The 15,531-nt window shown below is 67.5% G+C and overlaps 2 protein-coding genes across 7 annotated transcripts in view; one reads left to right on the top strand and one right to left on the bottom strand.

Moving 5' to 3' along the window:
- The first annotated feature begins 2,268 nt into the window (after nt 1-2,268).
- On the top strand, nt 2,269-6,558 carry LOC142025279 (platelet glycoprotein VI-like). The gene is made up of 5 exons (XM_075017905.1): nt 2,269-2,308; nt 3,236-3,517; nt 4,088-4,174; nt 5,014-5,079; nt 5,285-6,558. Exons 1-5 carry the CDS (start codon nt 2,269-2,271, stop codon nt 5,695-5,697), a joined length of 888 nt encoding a protein of 295 aa, XP_074874006.1. The 3' UTR covers nt 5,698-6,558.
- Nucleotides 6,559-12,976: 6,418 nt separating this feature from the next.
- LOC142025196 (myosin-10-like) overlaps nt 12,977-15,531 on the bottom strand; it is a 41,656-nt gene continuing 39,101 nt past the window's right edge. For 4 of the 6 annotated variants that reach the window (XM_075017759.1, XM_075017763.1, XM_075017760.1 and 1 more), the window contains 2 exons: nt 15,135-15,158; nt 12,977-14,257 (listed from right to left, as the gene is read on the bottom strand). In XM_075017759.1, coding sequence (XP_074873860.1) covers nt 14,107-14,257; nt 15,135-15,158 — 175 coding nt within the window. In that variant the 3' untranslated portion in view covers nt 12,977-14,106. The remainder of the gene's footprint in view (nt 14,258-15,134; nt 15,159-15,531) is intronic. The other 2 variants (XM_075017761.1, XM_075017765.1) reach the window with 1 other exon arrangement.

Raw genomic sequence — 15,531 nt, 5'->3', positions numbered from 1 at the left:
GGGGCTCCTGCGGAGGGTAAACGAGGGGACCAGGTGACACCTCTGGGCTGCAGACAAAGGAGGAGGTGGAGCCTGAGGGGTTTGAATTGGAGCTGGGAGTTGGGAAGCAGTGAGTCTGGGCTGGGAGAGAGAGAGAGAGAGAGACCAAGGAGGGGGCAGAGCCCCAGCTCCGGGGGCCCCTTGGGGCCTCCTCTCCCAAACATGGATTGGACTGGCTGCCCCTGCACTGCACTGACCCCTCTGTACAACGCTGTGTCCTGTCAGCTAATAAACCCGCTGTTCTCCTGCTGAGTGAGAGTCACGCCTGCCTGCAGACGGGGGGCAGAGCTTGCGGACCCCTGAACCCCATCACAAGCAATGCCTCTACCTGGCTGGCCCCTGCACACATTTAACGGTGTGCCCAGGGAAACACCAGGGACCTGATTCGTTATAGTCTCGGTTTCACTCCCAAAGAGCAATTAGCAATAGCGTATCCCTAAGAGACCACATTAGAATCAACACACATCTTCACGTAAGGAGACAGGGTTACAGCCCAACCAGGAATGAAATCAGTGAACAACAGACGCAGAAATGAATGAAAATAACTAGCAGGTGCATGGCCAGCCGGTCTCCCACCCGCGTGTGCGCTCTTCAGTTGCCAAAGTGCCGGTTACTGGCTTGCGCGGGCGCACGGCTGTTGTTCGCTGGATCGCAGACAGCTGGGTGACGGTTCTGTGTGTCAGTCCCGGCAAAGCAACAAGCGGAGCCTCTGCCCTGGAGCTGGCCTCTGCAGCACTCTGACAGACGCAGAGCAAGTTCCTTCCCGGCAGGGTCTCTCCTCAGCAGGCCGTGGCTCTCCACAGCCCTTCCTGGCTGGCAGAAAACGTCACCCTTGCCCTGAAGTGCTCTGTTCCATCAGCCTCAACTCTCCAACAACAGGAGATCGTCATCTTCTTCGGCCAGCCTAGCCGAAAAGCCCCTTTCCTTCCCCAAGCCTCGTGCAGCTGACGAAGTGGGTATTTGCCCACGGAAGCTTGTGCTCCAGCACAGCCGTTAGTCTATAAGCGGCCACGGGACTTCTCGTTCTTGCAGGAGCTGCAGTCTCCAGCACCGCCAGATTGCAGCCCAGCGTAACAGTCAGCGGCTCCCCCAGGTAGTAAGGAGAGGTTTGGTGTAAGGCTAAAGGCCAAGGACAACAGTCAGTGCTTTGTTAACACACAGCAAAGCTAAAGGCCTCCAGCCTGAACCACGGTGGATGAAAGCAAAACCTGTGCTAGGTCGGTTCTGCCCCCAGGAAGGCAGCGAGACAGAGCTGACAAGTCACAAGGCCTAAAAGCACATAAAACCAGTGAGAAACACCCAGGGCCAAGTACTCTGTGATACACATCAACACATCCTGCTCGGTACCACCCTCCCCATCCCCTCCCCATAGGTAACGGCTGAGCACCAGGTCCTTGCCCACCCCAGTTCAGGAGCAGCCCATAAGGCCAGCAGGATGGAGAGTGTTGTTTTGATGGTACCACCACTATCCCCAAGTTAATGGGTAGCTCTGGTTCCATGAAGGGGTGCCAGTGAATTACAATCAGGGGGTTATACCTGGCCCTGTAACTAGTTTATATCTGCGTATAAACGTGTGTGTAACAGGGGCTGTGCCGAGCGACCCAGGGGATGACGGAGCCCCCTTGCCATCAACTGAGTCGCGTCCATTGTCATGGCGTGTGCATGGACCATTGTAAACTGTTGAGTCATCCTGGAGACTCATGAGGGTGTTGGAGACCAGGGGTCGACGACGATAACCCTGGCTCCAGCGCCTTCGGCCCTCGCTTGAGTTGTGGTTCTAGGGGGCTGTCCGAGGGCCACAGCGTCAGCTGGCTGCAGGGTCTGCACTGCTGTGCAAAGAGCGCACACGCACGCAGCCGCAGTGACTAACGTCAAAGGGAGCCGATGGGCCGGCCGAGCACCGTTCCGGTGGAGACGCCTGACCACACCGCATAGAGATGGGGCTGTACTTCAGAGCTGGGAGGTGAGGCTGGGGCTGGGCTGGAGGAGCAGGGGCTGTGGGCTGAAGCTGAGGGCACTGTCAGGAGAGCTGGTTGGACCGGGCGCTGCCCAGACGCAGGGTCACTGGGACTGGGGCCCCGTCGGGCCGGGCAGTGGGCGTGCAGTGCTTGGCACTAAGGGGCGGCCGCCTGCACAGAGCGAGTCTCTGGTTTTCCTGTTCTAGCCCCGTTTCCTGCCCAGCGCTGGCTGCAGCGCCGCTGCCCAGCTACTGCCGTGGGCACCGCCGCCATGGGCCACCTGCTTGTCCTCCTCCTCCTCCTCCTCAGCTGTGAGTACCTTCACCCTCCCCGGACCCCCATGGCCACAGCATCGCCCCCCACCCCATGGCTGAAGTATGATGGCCCCAACCCCACGGGCGGCGTGTCCCCCAGCCGCACTCACCACTCCAAGGCTGGGCCGGCCAGGCTCAGGGTCCTGCACTGCTCCACGGGGGCTCCTACATCCCTCGGATGCTCCCCACTGCCCCCCCCACCTTCCCAGCCCCTGCACTGCCCCTGCCCTGGGCCTGTCTCCGGCCAGCCCATGGGTGTGGCCCTGGCCCATCTCTGGGCTCTGCGCTGGGGAGCTGGGAACCCCGGGGGCCCTGGCCCCCACCAGCCCCCCTTTTCCTCCCGGGGCCATCCCCCCAAACTGACCCCCCCCTGACTTGTTCCAGCTGCCCAGAGGTGTGACCACCCCCCAGCTGCTGCAGCGCGTGAGTGATCCTGGGCTCAGGGGGTGGGACCCACCGGGCTGTGGGGTGGCGGGGGAGTCAGGCTGCCACAACCTGCTGCTTTTCCCGGGGGCGGGGCTGGAGGAGGATGAACCCCCACATGTAACCCTCTGGGAGTCCCAGCCAGGCCGTCCCGCTCTGGGCAGGGGCTGGGCCAAGGAGCACTTGTGGGGGAGGGGGATGAGGTGTCTGCCCTGGGGGTGCAGGTTAGGGTGGGGGAGGGGCAAGGCCTCTGCCCTTGGGGTGCAGGGTTGGGCTGGGGGAGGGGCGAGGTCACTGCCCCCCCGGGGGTAGGGTGTGGGAGGGGCGAGGTCTCTGCCCTTGGGGTGCAGGGTGGGTGTGGGGGATGGGCGAGGTCTCTGCCCCCCAGGGGGTGCGGGGTGGGGTGGGGGAGTGGCGAGGTCGCTGCCCCCTAGGGTGCGGGATGGGCGGGGGTGACGCTGGGGGCTCTGCGTCTCACTGCTCCCCTCCCTGTCACCCCAGACAAGGCCCGGCTCCAGGTGACCCCGGCGGGGGCTGCAGTGCCGCTGGGGGGGCGGGTTTCCCTGCACTGTCTCTGCCAGGTGCCCTGCACCCGGCTCTTCCTCTACAGGGGCCCGAGCCCCATCCCGGTGCAGCACGCCGAGGCGCGGGGCCAGGCGGCCAAGTTCCCCATCGCCCACGTCGGCCCAGCCCATGCCGGCAGCTACCGCTGCAGGTACCTCAGCCGACATGGGCAGCCCCGGTGGTCCGAGAACAGCGACCCCGTCTGGCTGGTCGTGGGAGGTGAGTCCCCAAAGGTGCAGCTGCCTCTGGGGTGGAGCGCAGGGGCTGGTTATATGGTGATCCCTCACCTGGAGCAGAGATGCAGCCACCTCTGGGGTGGGGCGCGGGTGCTGTTTAACTGCCCAAGCAGTTGGGACGGGCGTGACCAGCGGGAAGCTCACAGGGCTGGTATTTGGGGCCGCAGAGAGTTGGGTTGGTGCAACACGAGACACGGATAGCTGGGGCCTGGGGTGCCCTGGAGGACGGGGAGCGTTAATTGTCAGCACTGCCTGTGGCCGGCCGGCACATGAGGCCCAGACGCCACGAGGCCTCAGCCTGGTGTGTCGGGTGGGCTTGTCCTGTCTCCCTGCGTACTAAAAGCCAAATCAGAATTACTGGGGGGGGGAACCACCAGGCGCAACCCTTGCCGGGGCTTGGCCAGGACGCTGGGGTCCCTGAAACACCAGGGGGGCTGGCAGGGCAGGGACATGGCTCCTGAGACAGCAGCAGGGTGGTGGGGTCGGCACTACACAAACCCAGCGGGAGGCATCTGGCGCTGTATTTAACCCCTCTGCCCACCTCTGTATACAGGCGCCAGCCTGGATTCCAGCCCCACTGGCCCCCCAAGTGGACCCACCGCACCAGCCCTCCTGCAGCACAGCCGCAGCCCTCTGCCACGTAAGTGGTGTGGGGATCTGCGGCCCAGGCTGGGGGCGGGTTTCAGCTCCCCAGGGTCACTCCTGACTGCATGAGGGTCACACGGGGCTCCAATGCCCAGAGCTGAGCCACAGCCCTTCTGCCATGAGGCACAGGGGGTGTCTATCCAGAGACCCCTCGCCCGGAGCTGGGAGCCAGCATCCGTGGGGTGGGAGGCAGGGTCTAGGGATTCAGGGACCCGTCATGTAGCACGGAGTTGCAGCCCCTCTGGGGTGGAGCACAGGGGCTGTTATACAGGGACCCCTCACCTGGCACAGAGATGCAGCCCCTCTGGGGTGGAGCCTGGTGACTGTTGCATGTTAAACAGCACAAACTAACCCCCCAAAACTTTGGGACAGGAAGTGACAGAGGCCCCTGTGGAAACTGCAGGGAGTATTTAGCCAGGCTGATCTGAATCCACCCCCCGTTCCCAGCTGGGCTTTGGCCAAGGCACCAGGTTTCCCACCCCGCATCGGGGGGGGTGTGGGGGGGCGACATGCCCCATGTTCCCTCTGATCTGTCCCACACGTGTGGAATGAGTTTTGTTCTGTGTGCTGCACTTGAGCAGATGTGGGCTGAGGGGAGCTGAGGGCTCGGGCTGGGGGTGCAGGTGCTGGGGCGGGGCTGGGGATGAAGGATTTGGGGTGCAGGATGCCCTGGGACTGGGAGCAGAGGCACCTCTCCCTGGAGTGCCCTGAGCGCCTGCATGGCTGCGCTGCAGCCTCGAGGGCGTTTGGGGCATGGCAGGGGGCCTGGTGGGTCTGGGAGATGACCGGCTGAGAGGTTTATGCTGTCGTGTCTAAACCCACCTCTTCATACAGGTGCCAGCCCAGACTCCAGCCCCACCTCCCCAGCCCTGCGGGTGCACCACAGCAGCCCTCTGCCAGGTCAGTGATGCGGGTAACAGCGTCCCAGGGCTGGGTTCAGATCGCAGCCCCTGGGGACGATCCAGAGTCACCCCGATGCACTGGGAAAAGGCTCTGGCCTGATCTTAACACCCCCAACCTCTGGCCTGGCCGACTGTCACCCTGAACCTGAACCCCTGGGAAGCGGCTGCAGACTGACGCCTTCCCCTCTCTCTCTCTCTCTCAGCAACCCCGGCCCCAGCCCAGCCCCTGGATTTCACCCAGGGCAACATCCTCCGCCTGGGCCTGGCCACCGGAGTCCTGCTGGCCCTGGGGCTGATTCTGGCCCCGTCCTGCTGCAGCTGGGAGAGACGAGCTCCCTGGCCCAAGAGGGGGGCCCGAGGGAGGGGAGAGGTCCCCACAGCCCCGCCTGTTGTGCCCCTCTGTTCCAGCTTTCCCGCCTCACTCCCGACCGGCAGCCCCGTGACATCCAAAGCCGGGGGCAAAGGGTCACAGAGGGATCTCACCCAATGGCAACACGGCCGGGGACCTTCAAGGCTGACCACGGGCACTAACACTCATTGGAAAACGCCCACCCAGCTCTACAGACAAGGACGGGTGCCCGGGGCTGAGCCGACGCCCAGCCAGCATCCCCTGTAAGCTGAGCGCAGGGGCGGCCGCCCAGCCGAGATCAGCAGAGAGCCGCCAGCTGTGTGATGCACTTCTGCAGGTGGTGCACGTCCGTGCACGCCTTGTGCACAGAACAACGTTATTCCGCACCACATGGAGAACATTGGTGGGAATCTCGGTCCCTTTCTGCCCCGCTTCCCAGAAGCTGCCACCACATTACCACCCCAGACAGAGATGTTGGCGTCACTGGGGCTAGTTCTTGGAAACAACCCCCCAGCATGCTGTGGCGGGAGAGCAGGGACCAGGCACCATTAGGAAAGGGACAGAGAGGAAGGAAATCTCCCAGGGCGTCCGTACAGCGCTAGGGGCTGCGGCTCCCGACCTATGGGGCCGGCATTGTTGCCCCGGCTCACAAAAGATTGGCTGGACTTGGAGAAGGCTCAGAAAGGGCAATGGGGCTGGAAAGGCCGGGCTGCAGAGAGAGTTAAATCTCTGTTTCCTGCCGGACCCGCTATCGAGGTCCCCACCCACTCGGTACATCTGGGGCAACACGCCACTTGCAAGGGGTGTAAACCTGCTGCCAACGGGGCCTTACGTCCTACCTTGCACGTCTGCAAGAATAAACGTGCAGCCCGTCAGCCCTGTGCTCACCAGCGCCTCGGTGGAGACCCAGGTGTCGAGCGTGGGCCCAGCTGCCGGGCTCCCTCCTGGCTCCTCGGTGGCTCAGCTGAAACCCACAGACACGGCCGAGAAGGGTCAGCGCGGCCACGTCTTTGACCGTTTTCCTCTGGGCCCGTCTGCCGTTAACACCCCTGCTGCATTTAGAGGGTAACAGGTCGGCCCCGCCTGCTCTCTGGGGGAAGATCAGACGTGTACAGTGACCTGGGCACGGGGCTGGGCCTGTGGGGCTGGTAGAGCCTGTGCGGTTTGGTGAGGTTGGGTGACATCCCCTCTGGCCTGCGGGCAGCGGCCCGGCTGGCACAAGGGGAGCTGGGGTGTGGGAGGGAAACGCCCGACTGACGTCTGGCTGGCAGAGCGGCAGGAGGTGTCTGTGGTGGGGTCGGTGCCGTACAGCGGGGAGCCCTGGGCTGGGGCTGTCACTAGCTCTGTTTTCTGCTAGTCGCCCCCTCGGCAGTGCCCCGGGAACCCTCCAACGTTACTGCCGCTCACACGGAACAGGCCAGACCACGCCCGGCAGCGCCCCGTCACACCATGCCCGGCAGAGCCGTGTCACGCCTGGTAGCACCAGCCACACCCAGCAGTGGCCATTCCTGGGGCTTGTTGAAGGTGGGCGTTGGCATGGGGGAGCCCCAGTCCCACGCCGTGAGGCCCAGCCGCTGGCCTCTAAGCCGACATCGCTGGGGCACTGAACCGGGTACCCTGTGGGTGGCCAGGGCTCACGGTGCTCCGGCAACGGGATGGGGGCCACCCCACACGCAGCCCCTCGCTCCAGCCACACCGTGCCACAGACCAGGGCCAAGCCCCTCCCACGGGGACCCCCCAACAGGGCCAAACCCCTCCCACATGGGACAACACACACCAGAGGCTGGGCTCTCTCCTATTTTGCAGGCAGGTCTTGGGGGGCTGGTGCGGGGGTGGGGGGAGCAGGTGCAGAGATGCAGGGTGGTGGGGGCAGCTTGGCCCAATTGATCTGATATCAGATCCCCGTTGGCAAACTCTGCCCCCGCCAGCTCTCACCCCACCACAGCTCCGCCCCATGGCCTCCCAGTCCCCCCGGTTGTCGGTCCCTGGGGGGGCACTGCCCATGGCGCCCCACAGCCCTGCTGCTCCCAGCACCTGGCAGCACCTCAGGGTTCAGCACTGGAACAGAGGTGACAGCCAGCCTGGAGCGGACTGACCCTGGGGGTGGGGCTCAGAGGGGAACAGGGCTTGACTGGGGTGTGGCTCACTAGCTGGACTGTACCCCAGCTGGGACCCCGACAAGCAGTGCAGTGAGGGGAGGGAGCCCGTTGGCCGCCAGGCTTGTGGGGCTGGGGTACAGGGGGGCTGTGCTATCTCTAGGCACTCCCCCACCCAGACCCCCCTGCCCCCATGTCCCAGCTGCCCTCACCCCACTGGGCTCTTGTGCTGAAGGGGGCTGGGGGGGGCCCACAGCTTGGGGGGCAGCTAGAGTTGTAGCCCACAGGCTGGGGTGCTCCTTGTGTGCCCCTCTGGCCACACATGTGGCGGCGACAGGAGCTGCCCCACAGGGAGAGGCGACCAATCTGGGGTGGAGCACAGAGGCTGGGTTTACAGGGACCCCTCGCCCGGTGCTAGATCGTGGCCCCTCTGGGGTGAGGAGTGGGGGGGGGTTGTGTGCAGACCCCTTGCCATGGGGGGGCACTGGCTCCTGGGGCATTTCTCTGTCAGCCCCCCCACGCTGCCCCCTGTGGTGGGAACTTGATGGAAACAGACCCACAATAAACCTCGCTTGGCTGAGATGTTCCTCTTCTTTATTAGACACAGACGGCTCGGAGGGAGGGACGGTCAGGGAATTATTTGGGGGCTCCCCCTTCCTGTGTCCAAGCAGAGGTCCCAGCTTCTGGGAGGTGGGGGCAGGACAAAAACGGGGAGCCCTCCCCCACCTTGCTGTTACTGGTGCGACAGGGGCACCCCTCAACTTCAGAGATCCCCCTCAAACCCAAAGAGCTCTGTGAGACCCCAGGGCCCCCCAGGTGACTGACACCCCCAAACCAGGCTACCCCTGAGGTGTGACAACCTCAGAACGACCACCCACGTGCAGGCTGGCAATCCTAAAGCCAAGGCAAGACCTCCCCACACCTGAGTGACCCCCCCCCAATTTAGTGACCCCCCCCAGATTCAAAGAGATGCCCCAGCTGGGGAGCAGCCCCATGGCAGGTGGCACACTGAGGCTGCCCCCAAGATCGGGGGGCTCCCCAGATCTGAGGAGTACCCCATATTCTAGGCGCCCCCTGGGTCAGAGTTCCCAGGCTGTTACCCCCCCACACACCAGCTCAGAGCCCAGCAGCCCCCTCTGGGGCTCCTCAATGCAGCCATTTGTGGGGGGACACCGGGGGGGGTCCCCCACTTCCCACAGAGGTGGAGGGATGGGGCTGGGGGAGAAGCACCTGGCTGGGGGAGGTGGGGACAGTTGCCGTGGTTACCACTCCCCTGGTGCCACTCCCACAGGGTACCCCGCGGAGGGAGGGGCAGGTAGCTGGGAGGGGCTTTGGGCCCAGAGGGGGTTCCAGGGCAGAGGACTCTGGCTAGGCCCCAGGGGGTTATGGGTAATCAGGGCCCAGCTGGGGGACAGCCCCGCATCGTTAGGGACAGTGATAGGGTCAAAGAGGTCGCCGGGGTCAGGGGTCAAGGAGGCCACACTCAGGGCCCAGCTGGGCCCCGGTTCAGGGGCTGCAAAAGCCTCCGCCACGCCCAGGAAGGAGCTGGCAGCTGGGGCGGGAGGTTCTGGGCCTGGACACTGGGGTTCAGCCGGGCAGGGCGGGTCCCTGGGGACCTCCTGGGCCAGGACGGAGGCGGCCAGACGGCGCGTAGCAGCTTCGATATCCGCGAATTGCCTGTGGACAGAGGAGTGGGGCTGTGAGCTTCCCCCAGCAGTGCCCTGAGGGGCTGCGAGCTTCCTCCAAGCAGTGCCATGAGGGGCTGCCAGCTTCCCCCAACAGCTCCCTGAGCGGCTGCGAGCCTCCCCCAGCAATGCCCAGAGGGGCTGTGAGCTTCCCCCAGCAGTGCCATGAGGGGCTGCGAGCTTCCTCCAAGCAGTGCCATGAGGGGCTGCGAGCCTCCCCCAGCAGCTCCCTGAGGGGCTGCGAGCTTCCCCCAGCAGCGCCCCGGGGGCTCCACCTGCTGATCTGGCCGTGCAGGAAGCGGCGGTGGTTCACCCGTCTCTTGCCGGAGCGGCTCTTGCAGGGTCTCTGCAGCGTCCGCATGATGTGGGACGAGGCCACCGTGACGAAGGTGAAAAGGTCCCGGCCGCACTCGCACAGCGCCCCCTGCTGGGGGGACCGGCGCCTGCCCGGCTGCATCCCGGCTCCCGGCGGCTGGGCCCGGCCGTCCCCCAGGAGAGCCCTGCGGGAATGAGGAGCAGCTCTCAGCCCAGCCAGTGGGGCACCCCAAAGCACCGTGGGCGGGGGCTGCGGGGCTGGAGCGGGGGGCACCGGCAGCGCGGGGCGGGGGGGCTGAACCCAGGGCGGGAGTGGGGGGCACCGGCGGGCGGGGGGGGGGGCGAGCCCGGGGCAGGAGTGGGGGGCACCGGCGGGCGGGGGGCGAGCCCGGGGCGGGAGTGGGGGGCACCGGCAGGGCGGGGGGGGCCGAGCCCAGGGCGGGAGTGGGGGGCACCGGCAGCGCTGGGGGGGGGGCGAGCCCAGGGCTGGGCTGGGGGGCGAGGGGGTTTCTGTCTCCAGACAAGGGCCAGCCCCGGCTCAAAGAGGTCAGCGCCCCCTGGTTCCCCCCGACGCCCGACACTTACTCGGTTCGAGGTCCCGGGCTGTGCAGAATCCGCTGCCCCCTGCACTGTGTGGGGGAGGGGGGCCGCTTGGCTCCCCCCGCCCCCCGTTCTCTCTGCGGGGGGGGGTGCCCCGTCTCACCCCCTGCGCCCCCAGCCAGCCCCGGGTGGGGGCCGAGCGCAGCTGGGAGATGCTGGACGATGCTCCGACAGGCGCCGGCTGGCCCCTCCCCCCTGCCCGGCCCCCCTGTGCCCCCCAACAATTGAGGGACTGGGGCCCAGGGCCTTCCCCCCCCAGCGGGCCCTGGGTGGGGGCTTGTTTGTGGGGGGCCCTCCCCGCTGTACCTCAGCCCCGGGCTGCTGTAGTTGGGGGGCTGGGGCCCCTTACGTGCCAAGAACGGGGGGCAGGTAGCGATGGTTTTATCTTAACCCATCTGTGTGTCTCCCCCCCCCGCGCCCCCCTCCCCGCCTCCGCCCGCGGCCCAATTAGGACATTCCTTCCCCGGGGAAGCGGCCCTGGCGCGTAGCAGCCATTCGGGGGCCGGGAGCCACGCGCCGGCGGCTCCCGGGAGACCGGCTCAATGGGGCGCGGGGGGGCAGGAATCCGGCGCCCCCCCGCCACGAGCAATTACCGCAATTGCTGCGAATTGATGGCAAGTACCCGGGCAAAGCCTGGCCGCCCCTCCCCCCAGCGGAGCCACGCGCCCGGCTGCCCCCCAGGCCCAGCCCCCCCCCTGCCCCAGATGAGCCCCACTCCCCGGCGTCCTGCGCCCCCCCCCCCCGACGGGGCCCCGACCTGAGGCCTCTCTTGCCTGGGCCAGGGGGAGGCAGACAGAGCGACCCCCCAACACACATCTGCTGCCCTGCACTAGGCTCAGCCCCCCCCGGCCAGGGGAGAGCAGAGCCCCCCGCCCCCCTCGCCTCCAGGCCGCAAAACAAACCCTGGGTGGGAACCACCTGCGAGCGGGGCGCCCAGCGGGCAGGGCCCAGCCAAAGCCGCCGGGCGAGGCCACCAGGACGCCTGGGTTCTGTCCCGGCTCTGGGAGGGCAGTGGGGTGCAGTGGTTAGAGCGGGGGCTGGGCAGAGCGAGGGCGTCTGGCTGACTGGCAGCGCGCCGGGCCTGGCACCGGGCGGGGATCCCGGCTGCCCCCGTGGCACGGTGGCCAAGGCGGATGCGGGCAGTTCCCCCGGCCCAGCCCCGGCAGCCGGGCAAAGGCCGAGCCAGGCGGCGGGGGAGCTGGAGCTCTGGGAGAAAAGCTGGAGCCAGAGAGAGCCACAGCCCCAAGGTGCAGTGGGGGGGTCGGGGCAGGTACCGGGGGGTGCAATGGGGCGGGGCAGGCCCTGGGGGGCTTGAGCAGGCAGCGCCCCCCGTCAGCCCCGAGGCCACACGGAGCCGGAAGCAGCTTCCCCCCCGGCTCTGGGCCAAGCCCCGAGCACTGTGACCCCCCGGCCTCCCTCTGCTCTGCTGCCGGGCCGCGCCCAGAAACCTCCCCGCCACCTCCCCGCGAGCGCTCCGGGCCGGGCTGGGAGCTCGGCGTGTACCCGACGCGGCGCCCCCGGCCCGCCTCCTCCTGCGCTCTGACCGCACGTCCCATTTCCACCCCCCGGCCGCGGGGTCCCCTCGCCTGGCCACGGGGGACCCCAGCAGGACGCTGGGCCGGGGGGCGCTGCCACCTGGGGCCGTTTCTTCCCCTCCCGCGCCCGGGGCGCTGGCCGGGCTCTGCTGGGTCCCCCGGTGCCCTCGTCTTCCGTCTGCGACCCGCACCCCGGCCCTGGTGTCAGTTGATCCCTGGGGCCGCTCGGGCCTCCCGCGAGGCTGGGGGTGCCCTGGACCCCGGCCCGGCCCGGCTGCCCCAGGGCGGCACCAGGGAGCGCTGGGCGGGGGGGTCAGAGGGGGGCGCTGGGCCGCTGGGCGGGTAGAGGGGGGCGCTGGGCTGCAGGGCGGGTAGAGGGGGCACTGGGCGGGGGGTTCAGAGCGGGGCACTGGGCGGGGGGCTCAGACGGGGGCGCTGGGCTGCAGGGCGCTGGGCCGGGGGGAACCTGCATCTGCTGGCGGTGGCGTGGCCCCGGGGCGTCCCCTTCCCGCTATAGGTCCACATCACCAGGCTGCACCTGCACCGGGCCGGGCCCCGGCGCTGATGGGGCGGCTGCCGGCAGAGCGCAGCGCTGGGGAGAGGCGCCGTGGGGCACTGCGTGGGGAAGCTCGCAGCTGTGGAGTCCCCAGTTCCTCTCCAGCCCTAGCGCAGGGGGACTGGCTGGTCTGGGGGGGGGCTCTCCCCCTGGAGCGCACCCACTCCCCATAGCACCCCTATGCCCCCCCAGCCAGAGCTGGGCCCTGGCTCCCAGGACGGTGGGGCAGGTTCCCTATAGGGGCAGCCATCAGGGTCCACCTCAGTGCCCTCTCAGATTCTCTTCCTGACCCCCCCCCGCCTCGCAGCCCGGCCTCGAACACAGCCCCCGGGCCTCACCCAGCTGCAACCAGCAGAAGAAGAAAGAGTGCCAGTGGGAAACGAGGCACCAGGACTCCTGGGTTCACTGCAGCCCACTCTGCGGGTGGGGGGAGTGAGGAATGGGAGCTAGAGGTTAGAGCGGGGGGTGGGCTGGGAGCCAGGACTCCTGGGTTCTCCCTGCAGCTGAGCTGGGAATAGGTAGTAGTGGGTGAAGGGGTGAGGTGGGCTGGGGGCTAGGAGCCAGGACTCCTGGGTTCTCCCCCTGGCTTGGCCCCTGCCTTTCAGCCTCTGGCTGCATTGGCACTAGGTGCCAGGACCCCCGCAGCTCGGCTGGCCTGGGAACGCCACGCTGGGGAGCCCAGACCAATAAAGCCCCCATCTCTGTGCCCTGAGCCACCCGCCCCCGCCCCCCAGCAGGGCAGCTACACCCAGGTAAATCCGAGATGAACTTTATTGGGTGACACAAACCGGCCGGGGAAGTGCTTAAAAACTGGGGCAGAGCCAACGGCTTGTGCGGTGCCTGGCCAGGGGAGCCCCCAGTGGCGCAACGCCCCCCCCACCCCCCGCGGGCACAGAGAGCAGCGTGGCCAGGCCAGGGCAGGGGGATTTGCCAACCCAGCGTTTGCTGGCGGGGGGAGCTTAGCAGTTCTAGGTAACTCCACAGTGCCCACAGCTCGAGGGAGGACAGGGTGTGGAGCGAGATGGGGCTGAGGGTCTGCTCTGAGGCACAGAGAAGGGGCAGGCCACGGGAGTAGCTGGATGAGGGAGGGGCAGGCCATGGGGGGAGGTGGGCCCAGAGAGGGGGCAGGACATGGGTAGCTGGGACCAGGGTGGGGACAGCTGTGACAGCCTGGGAATGGTGAAGGCTGCGTGCCTCAGTTTCCCTACGTGGGGCCTGGGGAACTAGGTGGGGGCTGTTCCCCAGTACAGCGAGCCAGGTGTGCCCGGAGCCGGCCGCTGGGCAGGGTGCAGAGGACATCAGCCCAGCCAGTTGGGACCCAGCCCCGAAAGACCTGGGCCCCTCTCTGCAGGGAGCCGGCAGCTGGGGCTTGGTGGAGGCCATAGGGTGAGGGAGGGCCCAGGGTTCCCAGGCCGAGCGGGGTCAATCTCAGGGCCTGGGCTGTGACTTCCTGGGCCCAGTGATTGGGCAGGAAAACCAGGGTTGGATCCAGCCACCTCCTCCCCGCTGCGGGCAGAGCCCAGTGGGGCTGTGAAGCTCCTGCCAGGGACCTCTGGACTGGGGAAGTCCCAGACAGGTTGCGGGGGGCAGAGATTCCAGGCTGGGGGTGCTGGGTTGGGAGGTCCCAGGCCGTGGGTGCTGTGTCGGGGGGTGGGGGGGCAGGGATTCCAGTGGGGGGCTGTTGCTGTGCACACCGGGGGTCAGGCCCTGCTGCAGGTGGGGGGGTTATCTCCAGGTGGGCTGCCGCCTGCCCCCCCACCATAAAGTGCTGGCTGAGATGTGATAAGCCCCAGTGCAGGGCCCAGGCTGGGGCCCCTGGCCCTGTGCTGAGCCAGGTCTTGTGCTGCACTGGGGCCCCCATCCACCCCCACCCCCACATCCAGGGCCCCTCACAGGGCGGGGGGCTCGGCCGGCGGGGGCTGCGGTGGGTGCTCGGGGGCTGGGGGCTCTGCGTCGGGCCCGTCGGCATCCTCGTCGGAGACGCCCTCCAGGCGGAAGACCTGACGCACGGTGCGGGTGGTGAACGTCAGGGGGGCGCGCCTGGGGGGAGAGGGGTCGGTGAGCCCCACGGTGCCCCCCGCCAGCATCTCCCTGTAACACTTGCAGTTCTCCAAGCCATCGCCCCATAGAGCTCCCCATTCTCATGGCCCCCCACTGGTCAGTGCCCTGCCCCATTACCCCATGGGCCACCCCACAGCCAGAGCCCACAGGCCCCACAGCGCCCCCTGCCGTGGGGGGCAGGGCTAGAAGTGACCCACTTGGCCCTGCACACCCCCCACCCCAGCTGAGCGCAGCAGCAGCCTCACACAGCAGGGGCTGGGGAGCCAGCTGGGACGGAGTGTGCCTCAGTTTCCCTCTGTGCTGCACGGCTCCTGGGTGGGGGTTGGGGGGAGTTAATCTTTACAGAGACCCCGGGAGTATGTCGCTGTCCAGGCCCAGACAATGGCATGTAACGGCCTCGGGGGGCTCCCTGCGCCAGGGGCCCATCCCAGTGGGACCAGGCCAGGTGGCGGAGTTCTGGGGAATGAGGCTTGAGAGGGGCCGGGCAGCAGAGCTCGGGGCACTGGCCCCACCTACAGGGGCCTTGCTGTGACTTTAACCAAGTGCCTCCCACACTGGGTCCCGACCCCCCCTCCCCAACTGGCAGAGTCACTGCGGTGGGAGGGGCAGAACTCCCCTGGGAGGGGCACAGAGAAGAGGAGGGGGAGGGGCCAGAGAGAGGGAGAGGAGCGGTGTTCCCAGGGCCAGGGTGAAGCCAGGGTGGGGGGGGTCAGTGGGGGGGGGTGCTGAGATCCTGTCCCAGTGGCTGGCCCAGCCCCACACAGCCAAGCACCGCCCCCCCCGGCCGCAAGGCCCCAGGAGCGCGCACTGGCACACGGCACACAGGGCTGGGGGCGGGCGGGGGTCGGGCACGTACTTGCGCTGGAGTCGCTCCAACTTGCTGGGGGTCAGAGGACAGAGAAGTAAACAGGAGAGAGGCAGAGAGTGAGAGAGAGAGAGAGAAAGAGGCCCAGCCGTGGGGGGGACGGGGGGAGCCAGGACAGCTGGGTCCACTTCCCCGTGCCTCAGTTTCCCCTCCCCTGCAGAACCCTGGTGCTACGCCCAGCTCCCTCTCACCGGTGGCCTGGCTGGGGGACGTCGCCCCCTGGTGGCATTACCTGGTTAACACCTCAGAGCACCCCCCCCACGCCCCGGAGGGCTGGCTGGACTGCTGCCCCATCCCTAGGCTGTCAGCGGGCACAGCAGCGGTGGGGGGGCGGGGAGTCCTGAGGTCAGACGTGGGGGAAGGAGGCCTGAGCTGGGAACCCGCAGCC

This window comes from Carettochelys insculpta, chromosome 22 (genome assembly GCF_033958435.1).
Source record: "Carettochelys insculpta isolate YL-2023 chromosome 22, ASM3395843v1, whole genome shotgun sequence".
NCBI classification, from domain to species: Eukaryota; Metazoa; Chordata; order Testudines; family Carettochelyidae; genus Carettochelys; species Carettochelys insculpta.
The sequence above is the reverse complement of the archived record's forward strand: the minus strand, read 5'-3'. Positions and strand labels throughout refer to the sequence as shown.